The 16,278-nt window shown below is 39.4% G+C and overlaps 1 protein-coding gene across 5 annotated transcripts in view; it reads left to right on the plus strand.

Moving 5' to 3' along the window:
- ANKS1B (ankyrin repeat and sterile alpha motif domain containing 1B) overlaps positions 1 to 16,278 on the plus strand; it is a 1,331,756-nt gene that overhangs the window by 572,558 nt on the left and 742,920 nt on the right. For all 5 annotated transcript variants that reach the window (XM_075551114.1, XM_075551115.1, XM_075551116.1 and 2 more), the window contains exon 12: positions 11,872 to 12,052. In XM_075551114.1, the coding sequence (XP_075407229.1) occupies positions 11,872 to 12,052 (181 nt within the window). The remainder of the gene's footprint in view (positions 1 to 11,871; positions 12,053 to 16,278) is intronic.

The following is a 16,278-nucleotide window of genomic DNA, read 5'->3' on the forward strand; positions in this document are numbered from 1 at the left end:
GGTGTCTCATCTGTGTATTGAAGGCTATTGATAAGCCATCCTCCTGTCCTGCTGCTACATTCTTCTTCAGCTAGTCCAACGTCTCATCACACGAATTGTCTCAGTATACAGATGAAATAAGAGTAATGAAAGGATACAACGCTTAACACTCCTTTCCTGCGTTCACACCCTTCTGTATTCCCTTTGTCGATTACAGTTTCGGCATGAGCACAATGAAACGATCTGGAATTCCCACTTTTCAATGCTATCCATAATTCATTATGATGAATGCCTTTTCCAAGTTAATAAAACACAAGTAAGCATCTCTCTGGTAATCTCTAATTTGAGCCAAGAGCCATCTGTTGTCAACAATGGTACCCTTCTCTCCACGTCCTCTTTGACCCAATTTAAATCTAAGACGGTTCCCTGTTGATGTAATGCTGCAACCATTGTGGAATGATCTTCAGCAAACTTTTACTTGCATACATCCATTTCATTGAAGCTCTAGGAGTAGGGAGAGAACCACAGTCTTAATGAAGAATGTGGAATTAGCACAGGTAAATAAACAGAACAATCGGCACAAAATAGAGCTCAAATGTAAACACAGTCTTTACAGTGTGGAAATTTACTATATGATATAGATGGAATTTCACATAAGTTGGTAAATCAAAATATCAGTATAGTAAGTCATAATTGTTAGAAACAAATGTTTAAATTTAGGTGCCTTCATCATATACACAAAATATTCCAGCTTGCTTAGTGCTCTAAAAGTCAATATTATAATCCGGCTGTCCATCGTTACCAATCCATCACATTCCACTTAATATAATTTTGGAAAAGGTACCTAATTTCCCCCTCCCCCCACCAACTTAACAAGCCATTGTTTCGTGTTGATCTAACTTATCCATGAGAGAGTTGAAAGTCTGTCAGCCCACTAATGGTCTGACATGGAGCTCTCTTCTCTGGGGGCTCATGTTGACCCTTGATAGTTCAGTAACTGCATTACCATTGACTTTTGCTAGCATCATGTTTCAATGTAATGACACCAAGATATTTCTCTAGTCCTTTGGACATTTTATTAACATATATTTAAGACTATTGAAGACATTCTCTTATAATTAAATAAGATTAGTTAAAATTAGAAAAACAGCATATTTTAAGAAAATCTGTTTGCTTTCAATACTCTAAAGATGTCTGCGAAGGAAATATTTAAACCCAAACTTAGTTCCAGCCCAGAGAAAATTTGAAAATAAATGTGCATGCAACCCAAATCCCATGCTAGTTAGCAAATAGATGCCCTCATTTTATTTTTATGTGGTTCCTATCTATGTGAATAATACCATAAAATTCCAGATGATCCATCAAAAAATGCTCCATTTTTATACAACTCTACGCAATCCCTCGATGAGCTCTAATTCACAGAGGGAATCCAATGTTCAGGCATTTGGACTTCAGGTCACCTGTGGTCTTACTGAACATTTCCCTCCCTCTGGTGGAGTCGGAGGAAGGATGGGTAGGGTGGAGGTCAGGTGCACGTGCACCTGTTGCGTTTTAGGGCAGAGCCCGCATGCCTGTGAAGGTCTGCACTAGCTGTGAGTGTCTCTGGCCTGAAGAAACAAGGCACCACGTAGCACACATCTTTAAAAATCACTATTAGAGATAAAGAGAAAAATTAAGGGTTTGGGGTTTATTTCGGTTTTCAGGTTATTCTCCGTGCTTAGTGAACAGGAGGCAATACGTTTTCACTTTATACGAAGGACTAAAGACAATTTACTGGCTTCATCTCCTTCACCCTCTGCCTGTATCTGTGCAATTGCAGCCTCTCAGGGAGACTTTCCCAAATCATTCCACCTCGGGGGCTACCAACGTTTCCTGTCCAGGGCCAGAGAGTGAAGAGTTAGGCTTTGTGGATCATTCAGTCTTGCTGTAACTACTCATGTCTGCCCTTGTACCCCGAAAGCAGCCAGAAGCGGATGCATGTAGCTGTTACAATAACATTTATAGACCCTGGAGTGGGAGTTTTACATCATGCTACGCATCACTAATATTCCTCTTCATATGCCCCTTGTCCCCTAACTATTTAAAAATGTAAACACTATTCCTAGCTAGAAGGTTTTACAAAAGACATCAGAGGGCTGGATTTGCTCCAGGGTTTGTTGCTTGCTTTCTGTAAGCAGGTATTTGTGAAAGTGGGATGTTTGGAACCTTTGGAAAGGTGGGAGAAGGGGAATGAGAATGTATGTAACTTGTTTCACACCTTGAAACTTGAGAAATTCCAGTAGCAATTTCAGTGAATTTGTGAAAAATGTTCTCTCATATACTTGTCAGACTTCTATTTAATTAGTTAGAAATTGAAATGCATTCAATCCAACACATGTCTTTTGATGGATATTCCTGATCCATTCTCTCTTTTTTTTAAGTTATTGCTTGCTGTTGCTTTTAATCACCATGAGTTAGATTAAGTTTATGACAACTCTTATGCAAGAGAAAATATTGCCTAGTTTGATGCCATCTTTGCCACCAGCGATATGTTTTAGTCCATTGTTGCACGTATTGTATAGTGCTTTCTACCTTGGGGGACAAAGTTGTCAACATCGTAGCAGACAATATTCTTTTGTGATCCATAAGGTTTTAATAGGCTAGCTGTTGGAACTAAATTGTCAGCCCTCTCTTCTCGGTCTGTCTTAGTCTGAGAGCTCTGCTGAAACTTGCCCAGCACCGGTGGACTCTTGCTGGTTTTTGAAATACTACTGGCTTCATTTTCAGTAGCACAGTAGCATGTAAGCTAGCACAGTGTGGCAAGCTGACCAATGGACAGTGGCCAATGTTCCTACCACCATTTCTTCATTCTTTGCTCTTGTTGCTATTATTTCTCCATGTGTTGTTGGTTGTTGTTGTTAGATACCAAGTAAGCTCCAACTCATAGCTCCCGACCCACAACAGAGCGAAGCACTGCCCAGTCCTGCACCATCCTCACAGTTGCTCCTATACCCAAGTCCATTGTTGCAGCCAATGTGTCAGCCCATCACATCAAAGGCCTCCCTCTTTTTTGCCACTCCTCCACTGTACCAAGCAGGATGTCCTTCTCAGGGACCGGTCTCTCCTGCCATGTCCAAAGTATGTAAGGTGAAGTCCTGCCGTCCTTGCCTTGAAGGGGCACTCTGACTTTACTTCTTCCCACATAAATTGTTTTTTCTTTCAGTCGTCCATGGTACGTTCAACGTTCTTCTCCAGCCCCGCAAGTCATTGAGTACCGTCTTCCTTATTCAGTGTCCAACTTTCACATGCATAGGATACAATGAAGAATGCCATGGCTTGGGTCAGGTATACCTTCACCCACAAAGTAATATCCTTGCTCTTCAATGCTCCAGAGAGGTCTTATGCAGCATCTTTACCTAACGTAATATGTCCTCTGATCCTTGACTGCTGCCTCCATGAGCATTGGTTGTGGATCCAAGTCAGATGAGATCTTTGACAACTTCAACCCCTTTCCATTAATCATGATTTGCCCTATTGGTCCAGTTGTGAGGAACCTTTCATCATTTGTATATCAATGGTTGTTAATAAGCCTCCAATCCTGATGCTGCATCTTCTTCATATAATCCAGCTTCTCTAATGATTTCCTCAGCATAGAGATTGAACAAGGAGGGTGAGAGGTTAAAACCCTAACACACACCTTTCCTGATTTTTTCTTTTCTTATTTTTTAAAAATAATTGTATTGGGGGCTCATACAACTCTTAACACAATCCATACATCCATCCATTCTGTCAAGCACATGTGTACATTTGTTATCATCATTCTCAAAACATTTGCTTTCTACTTGCACCCTTGGTATCAGCTCCCCATTTTCCCCCTCCCTCCCCACTTGTCCCTCCCTCATGAACCCTTTATAATTTATAAATTATTATTATTTTTTCATATCTTATACTATGCGACATCCCCCTTCACCCACTTTTTTGTTGTCTGTCCCCGAGAGGAGGTTATATGTAGATCCTTGTCATCGGTTCCCCCTCTTTCTGCTAGTATTTAAATGCTTCCCCCTCCCCCACTATCATGATCCCAATTCTACCTTACAAATCCAGCTAGACCAGAGGATGTACACTGGTACAGATAGGAACTGGAAACACAGGGAATCCAGGACAGATGTTACCGTCCTGATTTTTAACCATGCAATTTCTCTTGTTCTGTTTGCACAACTGCCTCGTCTGAATGAGCACATTCTCCCATTCTTCCCAAGGTTATCCACAGTTTAATATGGTCCACACATCCTAATGACCTCCATAGTCCACGAAACATGAACCAAAATATTTCTGGTATTCTCTGCTGTGAGTCAAAATCCATGTGACATCAGAATGATATTCCTTGTTCCTCGTCCTTTCCGAATCCCAAACTGAACTTCTGGCAGTTCCCTGTCAGTGTGTTGCTGCAATCATTTTTGGATGATCTTAAGTAAAATTTCTACTTGTGTGCAATATCAATGATATTGTTCTATAGTTTTCCAATTCTATCGGGTCACCTTTCCTTGGAATGGGCACAAATATGGATATTTTTCAGTCAAATATCCATGCAGCTGTTCTTCAAATTTCCTGCCATGGATGAATGAATGTTTCCAGTGCTTCTTTGGCTTTCTCAAACATTTCAATGTGTATCGCATCAATTTATCCTTTTAAAATCCAGCGTCAGTCCTTTGTGTTTTAAGGCACTAGCCATTTTTTTTTCTGGATTTGAGTACATTACTTTGCTTCTATTTTAAGTGTTGCTGCTACTTAGGTGGTCCTTACAGGATCACTTATCCTTTCTGAGGCCTTGTGTCCTTTACTAATTCAGATAAGGGATGTTAGTGGGCACAATAGATGAACCTGAGGATCTTAATGGCTTCATATTAAAGAGATTTACTTTAAATTCCCACAAAGCTTAATGTAGGTTGAATGGCTCTTCTTTATTCTGCAGCTACATCGTCGGGAGAGAACAGGAAGGATGGGGAAGGCAGATTTCCACTAATAGTCCATTGATCATGATGAGTCACATGATGCCAACCTAAATTTCATTTCTAAGTGAGACTTAGAAATAAAAGATAACCTATGGTATGATTCACCCAAGCATTAAAATGATGTAGTAAATGACCCCTTAGAACAGGGGTTGACAACCATTTGCTGCAAGGGACCAGAGGGCAAATATTTTAGGCATGGTAAGTTAGACATGATGGCCTCCATCGTAATTGTTCAACTCTGCCATTTTTATATGAATGCATCCATAGACAATACGTAAGTAGATGGGCATGACTATGTTTCAATAAAACTTTATTTCAAGAACTAAGAAGTGGGTTCTATTTGGCACTCAGGCCATAGTGTGCTAACCTTAGAGTATGATTAACATACGATCCCTGTTCTTATCACTTCACACTGTCAATGTACAATGTCTTCCCTTTCGGTCTTCCTCTTCCAGGCTATTAATAGCCACTTGACACTTGTAAAGAAGCAAAGAGGAAGGAGGTCAGATCCTCATTTATCAATGGTTTTCATGTGGGATTTCCATTAATTGGCCTGCCTATCTTTGGGCATTTAATTTGAAGCTTTACTAGGGTGAGCTACCAGCACATTGCTCAAATAAAGAAAGGGACCTGTCATGAAGATTTGCATAACTGTGTATTAAATAGTCTACACTCATCTCTCTAGAACAGCGGTTGGTTCTCAACCTGAGGGCCATGACCCCGTTGGGGGTCAAACGATGCTTTCACAGGGGTCACCCAATTCATAACAGTAGCAAAAATACAGTTATGAAATAGCAATGAAAATAATTTTATGGTTGGGGGAGGTCACCACAACTTGAGAAACTGTATTAAAGGGTTGCAGCATTAGGAAGGTGGAGAACCACTGCTGTAGAACATTGTGCATTATCACTGTACGGCTATGTAAACTTGTGTTTCCCATAAAATTTCTCAGCTTACGGCATTCACCCAAGTAAGATATGAGTCATTATGAAGTCTTCCACTTTAAACTTACCTTCATAACTAATCAGATGCCAAGTCCTAAAGAGCTACCTTCATTAAACCAAAACAAACCTACTGCCATTGAGTCTCTCATGGCTCTCTAGAACAGAGTAGAATTGCTCTTTAGGGTTTCTAAGACTGTAGATCTCTATGGGGCAGATAACCTCATCTTTCTCTTGTGGAGCAAGTGGTGGGCATGAATGGCCAATCTCTTTCTCTTTTTGTCCCTTTTCAAATCATTTTATTGGGGCTCATACAACTCTTATCACAATCTATACATACATCAATTGAGTAAAGCCCACTTATACATTCGTTGCCCTCTTCATTCTCAAAGTTTGCCTTCCACTTGGGTTCCTGGAATCAGCTCATTTTCCTTTTTTCCCTCCCCCTCCCTCCCTACTCCCCCTTCCTCATGAACCCTTAATAATTTATAAATTATTATTTTTATCTTATCTTACACTGCCCGGCATCTCCCTTCACCCACTTTCCTGTTGCCCATCCCCGAGAGAGGAGGTTATATGTAGATCCCAGAGATTGGTTCCCCCTTTCTACGCCCCCTTCCCTCCCGGTATCGCCACTCTCACTGTTGATCCTGAGGGATTCATCTGTCCTAGATTCCCTGTGTTTTCAGATCCCAACTGTACTGCTGTGCATCCTCTGGTCTAACCACTACCTCTCTGCAAGGGATGTCCATTTGTCTACAGATGGGCATTGAGTCCCCATCATGCACTCCCCTCATTCACAATGATATGATTTTCCCCCCGCCTTTGTTGCTTGAAATCTGGTCCCCTCAGCCCTTCAGGATCACACGTGTTGGTGTGCTGCTACCTTGTGGGCTTTGTTGCTTCTGGGCTAGATGCTTACATTGAATGCCCCATGCCAACAGAGATTTTCCCCCTCACTTCATTCATTAGTGTTGCCTAACAATGAGGCTTTCTACTCCTGTAGAGAGTTTCTTCTAGTTTATATCTTGACTCTCACCATTATTTTGGAACATTTTCAAGTCACAATGAAGACATTAGTGAAAAATTAGAATGCAGGGATCAACAGAATACCAATTGGAGTGTCTCAAAAAACTGGCGCAGCAGGAGGTGCACGCAGTAGCCTGCGCTAAGAGATTTGAAAGTCAGCTACTTGGTCAGCCAACTAGAAGAGATCCATCTTGCTGCCAATTTCCCAAGAAAGGGGACCCAACGGAATGTGGAAATCACTGAGCAAAATTACTCTCAAGTAAAGTTTTGCTGAAAATCGGTCAGCAATGGTAGCAGCAGCATATCAACGTGGAACTACCAGAAACTCAACCCTGTTCAGAAGAGGCCACAGTCAGGGGATATCATTGCTGGTGTCAGGGGGATCTTGGCTGAGAGCAATGGATACCAGAAAGTTGCTCAGTTCTGTTATATTGACTATGCTTACACCTTTAACTCTGTGGATCATAACAAACTACAGATAGCTTTTTGAAGAATTGGAATCCCAGAACACTACATGGAACTCATGCTAAACCTGTTCATGGATCGAGAGGCAATTATGTGAATGGTGGGCATGGTGCGTGGTTTAAAATCAGGGAAGCTGTGTGTCAGGGTTGTAGCCTCTCGCCATACTTATCAATCGGCATTCTGAACAAGTCATCAGAGAAGCTGGATCATATGAAGACGAGTGTGACATCAGGATTGAAGGAAGGCTTATGAACAACCTGCAATATATATAGATCATACAACCTTTAGTGGTTAGGATCCAGAGCCATTATTTAAAAATCATTTGGCTTGGATTACCAAGGGCACATGAGGGAGGGGGGAGCAGGGAGGGAGGGGGAAAAAAAAGAGGACCTGATGCAAGGGGCTTAGGTGGAGAGCAAATGCTTTGAGAATGATTGGGGCAGGGAATGTATGGATGTGCTTTATACAATTGATGTATGTATATGTATGGATTGTGATATGAGTTGTATGAGTCCTTAATAAAATGTAAAAAAAGAAAAGAGGAGAAAAAAAGAAAATGATTAGGGCAAAGAATGTATAGATGTGCCTTATACAATTGATGTATGTATATGTATGGACTGTGATAAGAGTTGTATGAGCCCCTAATAAATTGTTTAAAAAAATAAAAAAGAAAAAGAAAAAAGAAAAATCATTTGAGTGTACGGGTGTCATTTTGAACAATTAGTTTCACGAAGATAAAATTTGGTCCATTACCTATGCACAATGTGAAACAAAAACACAATACCACCAAACAAATTCAAGAATGATAGAAATGCTTCAGCTTCTATTGAAGTGAGTGTTATAGCTCATGCTTTTAAATTCTTTATGTTTAGTCCAGTATAAAGAATATTGAATGTGAATTGAAACTAAGTAAACCAAAGGACAGACATTCTTTTTCCTTTTTAAGAAAAAAGTATTTTATTGGGGGCTCTTACAGCTATTATCACAATCCATCCATCCATCCATCCACTGTGTCAACCACATTTGTACATATGTTAACATCATCATTTTCAAAACGTTTACCTTCTAACTGAGTCCTTGGCATCTGCTTATTTTCCACCCCCCCACCCTCACTCCCTCATGAGCCCTTGATAATTTATAATTTTTTGTCTTGTCTTACACCGACTGCTGTCTCCATTCACCTGATTTTCTGTTGTCTCTCCCCCTGTGAGGGATCAGTTCCCCTTTTATCCACCACCCCACTTTCCCTTTCCTTTTTCCCTTCCCCTTCCCCTCCTGGTATACTATTCTCATTATTGGTCCTGAGAGGTTTATCTGTCCTGGATTCCCTGTATTTCAAGCTCCTATCTGTACCAGTGCCCATGCTCTGGTCTGTCCGGATTTGTAAGGTAGCATTGGGTCATGATGGGGGCACGGGGGAGGGAGGAAGCATTAAAGAGCTACAGGAAAGTTGTAAGTTTCATCAGTGCTGTACTGCATCCTGGCTGGCTCATCTCCTCCCTGTGACCCTCCTGTAAGGGGATGCCCCAGGACAGACATCTTATGAATAGTGAAGATGTTAGTGAACCAATGTTATTAGAAGCTGCCCATTGAGTGGTATTTTCTGTTGTAGAGAAAGAATATATGCGCCTACATATTGCTATTAGATAACCGAAAACAATTCCTTACTTTTATTAATGTACTACGTTATCAGGATATTTAGCATGCTGATTCATTTTGAAGCATTGCAGGAGTAGTGAGGTTGAATGCTCAATGTTAACGTCTGGTGATTGATAACAAATCTCGGAATTCCCTGCAATATGAACCTCTGCCTCCATTATCATGAGGCTGACTTCTCTCCGTATATTTTTGCTTATTGTTTCACCTCTTCTATATAATAGATATGAGAGATTAATATTTAATCTACTTCAACATGTCCTCGTTTTAAGTTTACTGATAATATTTCCAAAAATCCCAATTCCAAACAAGATCACAATCGCAGGTATGGGGGGCTACCTAAGACTTCAACATAACTTTTTAGGTGACATAATTTCAATCTTGAACAGCCCCTCACCTCTCCCATAAAAATATGAAGAGAGATGAAACATACTTTGTAAAATACACACATTATCAATATTTATTTGGAAACACAGACTAAGTTGTCTCTACTTGGAAAAGCAAAAACTATGACCGGGAAGGAACAGAATTGAATCGTTTGTAGTGAAATAATCTGTGGAATAGAGTTAAATCAATAAATCCATAAATATTTGAGGACAATGATAACGTTAGGAAATGAAAAGTCTGTATTACTTTGGAGAAATACATGGGTAGGCTGAAAGTGTGACTACAGAATCATAGAAACTTGATCAGACAGGAATATCAAAATCTGAAGCTATTGTTGCTCATCATCACCTTCACCTAGGTCTATGCTTCAGAAGGCAGTATATAAGTTTCTCTAACCCATCCTTGAAAAATTCTATGGCCTTCAGTTTACATCATGCCCGACCAGTAGTTTTCACATCCTCAAAGGACTCAAATCATGTTCCTTTTAAAATATTCTTTGAATTTGGCAACCAAAACTAACACTGAATGGACAAGAACAGAAACTAGGGTAGATGCTATAAAGTTTTCCATTGAAATTCTCCCAGGAAAGCCCTTATGACCCTCAAAGAAGGAGCCAGATGCCATGATGTGGTGGGAAAAGCAATTCTCAGTGCAAGTTTCAGATTTTTTTGCCTCAGCAGTAAAGTTTTCAATTTTCTTAAAACTTCTTTCTCGTAAACCTCATGACTATTCTGTGGACTTTGGAGGGGGGAAGATCTATTAAAATTCCCAAGAGTAATCACTTCTGAACTGAATTTAACTGGCCAAACAGATCCTCTTGGAAGTTCCTGTTTGATTGGATCTTTTTGGAAGGCACACTAAGGAGACAAAGTCAAGTGTATTGTATAACACACTCAGTCACCTTACACACATGTGAAAGTTGGCCACAACGTAAGGAAAGCCAAAGAAGAGTAAATGCATTTGAGTTACAGTGGTGGCGAAGAATATTCAAAGTACCACGAACTGCTTAAAAAACAAACGAATCTGTCTTGGAAAAAATACAGCCAGAATGTTCCTTAGAGGCAAGAATGGCTGGACTTCATCTCATCTATTTTAGACACGCTGTCAGGAGACTGGTTCTTGGAGAAGGACATCACACTTGGCAAAGTAGCAGGGCAGCGAAACTTTAGGAAGAACTTTGACAGACGAATTGACACAGTAGCTGCATCAATGGGTTCAAACGTAAGAATAATTGTAAAGCTGGTACAGGACCAAGCACTGTTTCATTCTGTTGGATGTAAGCTCAATAGAGTTGCAACCAACCTGAGGGCGCCTAGCAACCTCAACATGACTGAGAGAACTTGTCTGCGGCCATCCACAGATCACAGCGACCAATACCTTCTTTACATGGCCTCATATAGCCACTTAACTCTATTTATTTTCTCTTTTGGTGCCTGCAAAAATATACACATTACCTTCCTTTGATCTGTTTCAACCTAGGGAATGTATTATTATTCAAGATCTTTAAACGATTTTATGAGATGAGAGAAAAAGAAAGAAAGCTATGGTATATAGAAATATTATGGTTCAAAATATTTTACTATAATATTAATGAGATTATTAATATTTCTATAATATCCATATGAAGAATAAAGTGGAAAAAACCCCAGGATTGATTTTTTTGGAAATGTACAGAAGACCACATCTTTTCTGAAGAACGCTGTCAGAAGCTCTGCGAGGGCAGCAGAGGAAAAATAACATAATTAAAACGATGGGGGGGGGGAGCAGAAAACTGCTATGGGGAACAATCTATTACTGACAAAGGGACTTTAACTTTTATGTATAAATTATTTTTTTCTTGCTATGTGGGGATTAATTAAAATCCTTAAAAGAGAAAAATCAAAGTTCATTACAAATACCAACAGGAGTCTTAGATTCGGAAACTTGTTCTATACAACTTTACTTTAAAAAATCGTAGCACTTAGTGACAATTATCTAATGCCACTAATTCCTAGGGCGATATATAGAGTCGAAAATAGGACTGCTTTAATTATGTTTTTGTAGTCGGAGGGACCTTTTATTGTCACGCTCTCTGTCCACAGGCAGTGGCAAATACTAGGTGCATAATAAATGTTAGTTGAATCAAAGGTGACTAAAATCTTCAATGTTCAGTACTGATCATTAAGAGAAATTTTGTGCACTCTGTTTTACAGTCTTCTGGGAAAATCAATGGGAAAGTCAAAATTATCGTATCAACACTGCCATAATATTTTATATTATTATTTTTAAAATATTTATTAAGAGATAATTTGGGGTCTATAGAAAGAACAATTGTATTTCAGGTATAAAACCCAGGTACTTCAATGGAAAAAAAATGAATGTGGAGATTGTGCTGAAGGTCAACATATTAGTTTCAATCCTCTTGCTGTGCTCATTTATTTTAGCCTAAACAACGAACGTCTATTGTGTCTTCTCTGGATTCTCAACGAATGAACCACAACCAAGAATATTTCGAAATCAGCACATCCACAGGGTGCCCAAGCTCCACCTCTAGCCCTCCTGCTAGTCCACCTGCCTCTTCTGTGGGAGCAGTAGAAGCCAAGAACGAAGGAACTGACCACACAGGTAACAGGGCGTATGCTAATTGCGTCTTTTAATGAAAAAGATTGAAGTATGGATACATTAGGGGAAATAAGAGGACTCTTCCTATTAGACTTCATTGTATTTTTGGTTAATGTGCATATATGGTAATGAAGGACTGTAGGGTCTTTTTTCAAGTGTGGGTATAATAGATAGGTTTCAAGTTTTTGATGTTCAGCCCTGATTTAATGCTATTATGGTGATAAAATAGCCAGAGACCTAGACATGCGAGTCTTGCTGTACTTTTTACTCCTCTCTACGCACTGTGGTCCAGTTACTAGCGTACAACTTTGCTAATGGTTACTTTGTGTCTGGAGAATCCATATGGAGACTCGGTGATAAGATTGAATTGGACAAAATGTCCTAAGCGCACCAGAGATAGCCATGTCAAAAAGCCGAGCACAGAGGGAAAATTAAGGAAAGCAATCACACCTATGAATACAACATACCTGGTTCTACCCAATCAGATTTGGAATGCTTCCTTTCTTTGGAAGTGAGAAGAGCCAAGGAGCTCCTGCTTGGTAAGGCAAAGGTTCAGAAGTGTAAGAAGTGGGACATCAAGATCCTTTTCCTGTTCTATCTAATTTACAGTAAGTGAGCACATCCTTCCAGAGATGTGATTTTTTATTTTTAAAACTTTTAAAAACTCCACCAGGCTGGAGTCTTCGGACCAGCCATTCTTTCAATGCAAAATGCTTTTCCCCAGATCACCATGTGGCCGCCTCCCTCTCCCCCTGAGATCCTCCAGGGGACCCCTGCTGCTGCTCCATCAGAGGTGGTCCCTCGGCACTCCCCTGTGTTGTCTTTGTTTATTTCTTTACCTGTCTCTTAGTTTGGATTATGGGGTGTAACACACAAGGAAAACCATTCGAATCACAGTTGCCCTGCAAACTCAGCAGAACACTGACACGGTCCCAGAGGCTCTCACCTGGGTGGCCCTATCTCTTGTCTCTTTCCCATCTCTTTGTCCCTCACTCCACCTGCCCCACCCTTGCTGCAGCTTTGAAAGTCTGCTTCTTGGGATGTGAAAACCTTTTTATGCTCTTTTGTAATAGCAGTACCATGCAGTATTTTTCTTAATGAGATTGACTAACTTTGCAGAGAATAATGGTCTTCCAAATTTGTCCATGTCATGAGGTGTTTCACAGTTTTATTCTTGTTTTTTTGGAGATGCATAATATTTGATGGGGTATATAGATCAGAGTTTATCTATTCCTCCATAGATAGGCTTGTTGGTTATCCCCATCTTTTTGCTTTTGTAGGCAGCTCTGAGATAAATATAGGCATACATATACTTGTTTATATTATGTCCTTTGTTTCTTTGTGGTATACTGAGTAGAGAGATTATATGATATTTCTGTTTGCACTTGTTTAAAGATGCACCATGATGGTATCCATAGTGGCTGTATAATTCCACAATCCGTGTATGAGTGTCCCCATCTCTCCAATCCTCTACAGCATTTGTTATTTTCTGCTTCGTTTTTAAAATTTTGCTATCGGTGCCAGTATGAGGTGTTATCTTGTTATTGTTTTAATGTGCCTTTTACTTAAAGCTAATGATCTCAAGCATTTCTTTGTACGATTCTTGGCCACCTGGATGTCATCTTGAATGCATTGATTTCTACTCACGTCTTCTGCTCAATTTTTAATTGGATTATTTGTTTTTCTAATTGAGGCATTTCAGTCTTCTATACATTTTAGAGATGAGTCCTTTATCCAATAGGCCATTGCCAATGCCCACCCCTAGTCTGTGGGTTCTTTTTTTACTCTTTAATGTACATAAATGTCACATTTTTGGGAGGTTCCAGGCCTCTATTTTTTCTTATGTACTGTGGATATTTTGTTATTATTCATTATGTTTGGTAGTATATATGTGCCTTGTATTAGGGCCCTTATGTTTGTCATTATTTCATTGGTGATTTTTATAGTTTTAGGGCTTATATTAATCCATCTTTAGTTCTTTTTTTAATATGCTGTGAAGCATGAGTCCTGGTTCATACTTTTGTTGATGGAGATTCAATTTTTCCAATAGCATTTGTTGAAAAGACTCTTCCACATTTAATGTGCTTTAATCCTCAATCAAAAATCAAATGTCTATCTGTGCTTGGTTTTATTTTTGGGCTCTTTGTTCTGGTCCAGTGGTCTCCATTTCTATTGCTGAATCAATAGCAAGCTGTTTTTAATTATCGTGGCTGTATAACGGGTTTTAAAACCAGGGAGAGGCCTCCTACTTTCTTTTTGTTTTTAAATAATGTTTTGTGTATCCTGATTTTCTTTCCTTTCTGTATGAATTTGGTTATTAGTTTTTCCATTTCAAATCTGGCTAGACCATAGGGTGTACATTGGTGCAGATAGGAACTGGAAACACAGGGAATTCAGGACAGATGATCCCTTCAGGACCAGTGGTGAGAGTGGCGATGCCTGGAGTGTGGAAGGAGGGTGGGGTGGAAAGGGGGAAACGATTACAAGGATCTACATATAACCTCCTCCCTGGGGGATGGACAACAGAAAAGTAGGTGAAGGGAGATGTCGGACAGTGTAAAATATGACAAAATAATAACAATTTATAAATTCTCAAGGGCTCATGAGGGAGGGGGAGCAGCGAGGGAGGGGAAAAAATAAGGAGCTGATATCAAGGGCTCAAGTAGAAAGCAAATGTTTTGAGAATGATGATGGCAACAATTGTACAAATGTACCTGACACAATGGATGTATGTATTGTGATAATAATTGTATGAACCCCCTATAAAATTATTTTTTTAAAAAGAAATGTACTGGAATTTGAATCAGAATTGCATTGAATTTGTAAACTGCTTTTGGTCATACTGACACTTTTTAACTCTACACATGGGAGAGTCCTGAATTTGCATAAGTCTCGCTTGGTTTCTTATAGAAGTACTTTATAGTTTGTACAAATATTTTGTTTCTCTTAGGTTTATTCCTAAATACTTTATATTTTTGAATAATATTGTCTTTCTAACTTCTTTTTCAGAGTCTTCTTCCTTAATATAAGAGAATCCTATTGATATGTGTATGTTAATCTTATTGCCAACTTATGTCTTTTAAAAACCTATTGTATACAACTAATATACATTTTTAGAAGATCAATTTTATTTTGTGTAGAAATTGCATACAATCTTTGTGTAAATTGAGTGTGTGTGTCTGTGTATGGAGCCCTGGTGGCATTGTGGATATCACGTTGAGTTGCTAACCGAATGGTCAGCAGTTTAAACCCATGTCATTCCATAAGGGAAAACAAGGCATTCTACTCTGGTGATATTAACAATCTTGGGAATCAGCAGAGGCAGTTCTCCCCTGTCCTATAGGTCACTATGAGTTGGAATTGACTCAATGGCATTGAGTGTGTGTGTGTGTGTGTGTGTGTGAGTGTGTGTGTGTGAGTGTGTGTGTGTGTGTGTGTGAGTGTGTGAGTGTGTGTGTGAGTGTGTGTGTGTGTGTGTGAGTGTGTGTGTGTGTGTGTGTGTAAGTGTACTCATGTACTTAAGTCCGTTCATCTGTCTTTACTGGGGACACTTTACGTTCTAAAATAGTCCTACAAATGTTCCAAAACTATAACCAGAGGATTATGTTTTCCCTAGAGAAATAAGCTAAGGCTTTTAAAATAGTAATTAATGGGAAGTAGTGAAAAATTAATATTCTCTGGAAGCTATAATCCAGTCTTATCTTGGCAGCCAGGGATATACTGACAAAATGTGAATCAAAGCATCATTATCCTTCTTAAAATGTCCCCATGAATTCCCATTGCACTTCGAATAAGACCAAACTCCTTATTTATAATGACTTTGATTTGGGGTAGTTCTTTCATTTTATCTTGATCTAACTTACCCTGGACTTCTGCTAGGCACCTAGATTTTGGGGCTTTTGTACCTTGATTCTACCTGCCTAAAAATCTGTCCACATTTTACTACAGTTTGGTTTGGTTTTGCATTATTTATTGTGGTAAGTATATATTTAAGAAAACATTTGATGTTATAACAACCTTCAATATTCAATTCAGTGTCATTATTTAAACTCATCGTGTTGCTCAGCCATCATCCTTGCCCATTCCTAAACAATATTATTACTAATATAGACATTCGGTGTCCTCTAAGCATTGATCCTCTTTTATCCCTCCCTCCTGCCTACCCATGGCCACCACTAGTAAACTTTGATCATCATGCTTTCACATGACTGAGCGTGGTTTGGGGTGTG

This window comes from Tenrec ecaudatus, chromosome 6 (genome assembly GCF_050624435.1).
Source record: "Tenrec ecaudatus isolate mTenEca1 chromosome 6, mTenEca1.hap1, whole genome shotgun sequence".
NCBI lineage: Eukaryota > Metazoa > Chordata > Mammalia > Afrosoricida > Tenrecidae > Tenrec > Tenrec ecaudatus.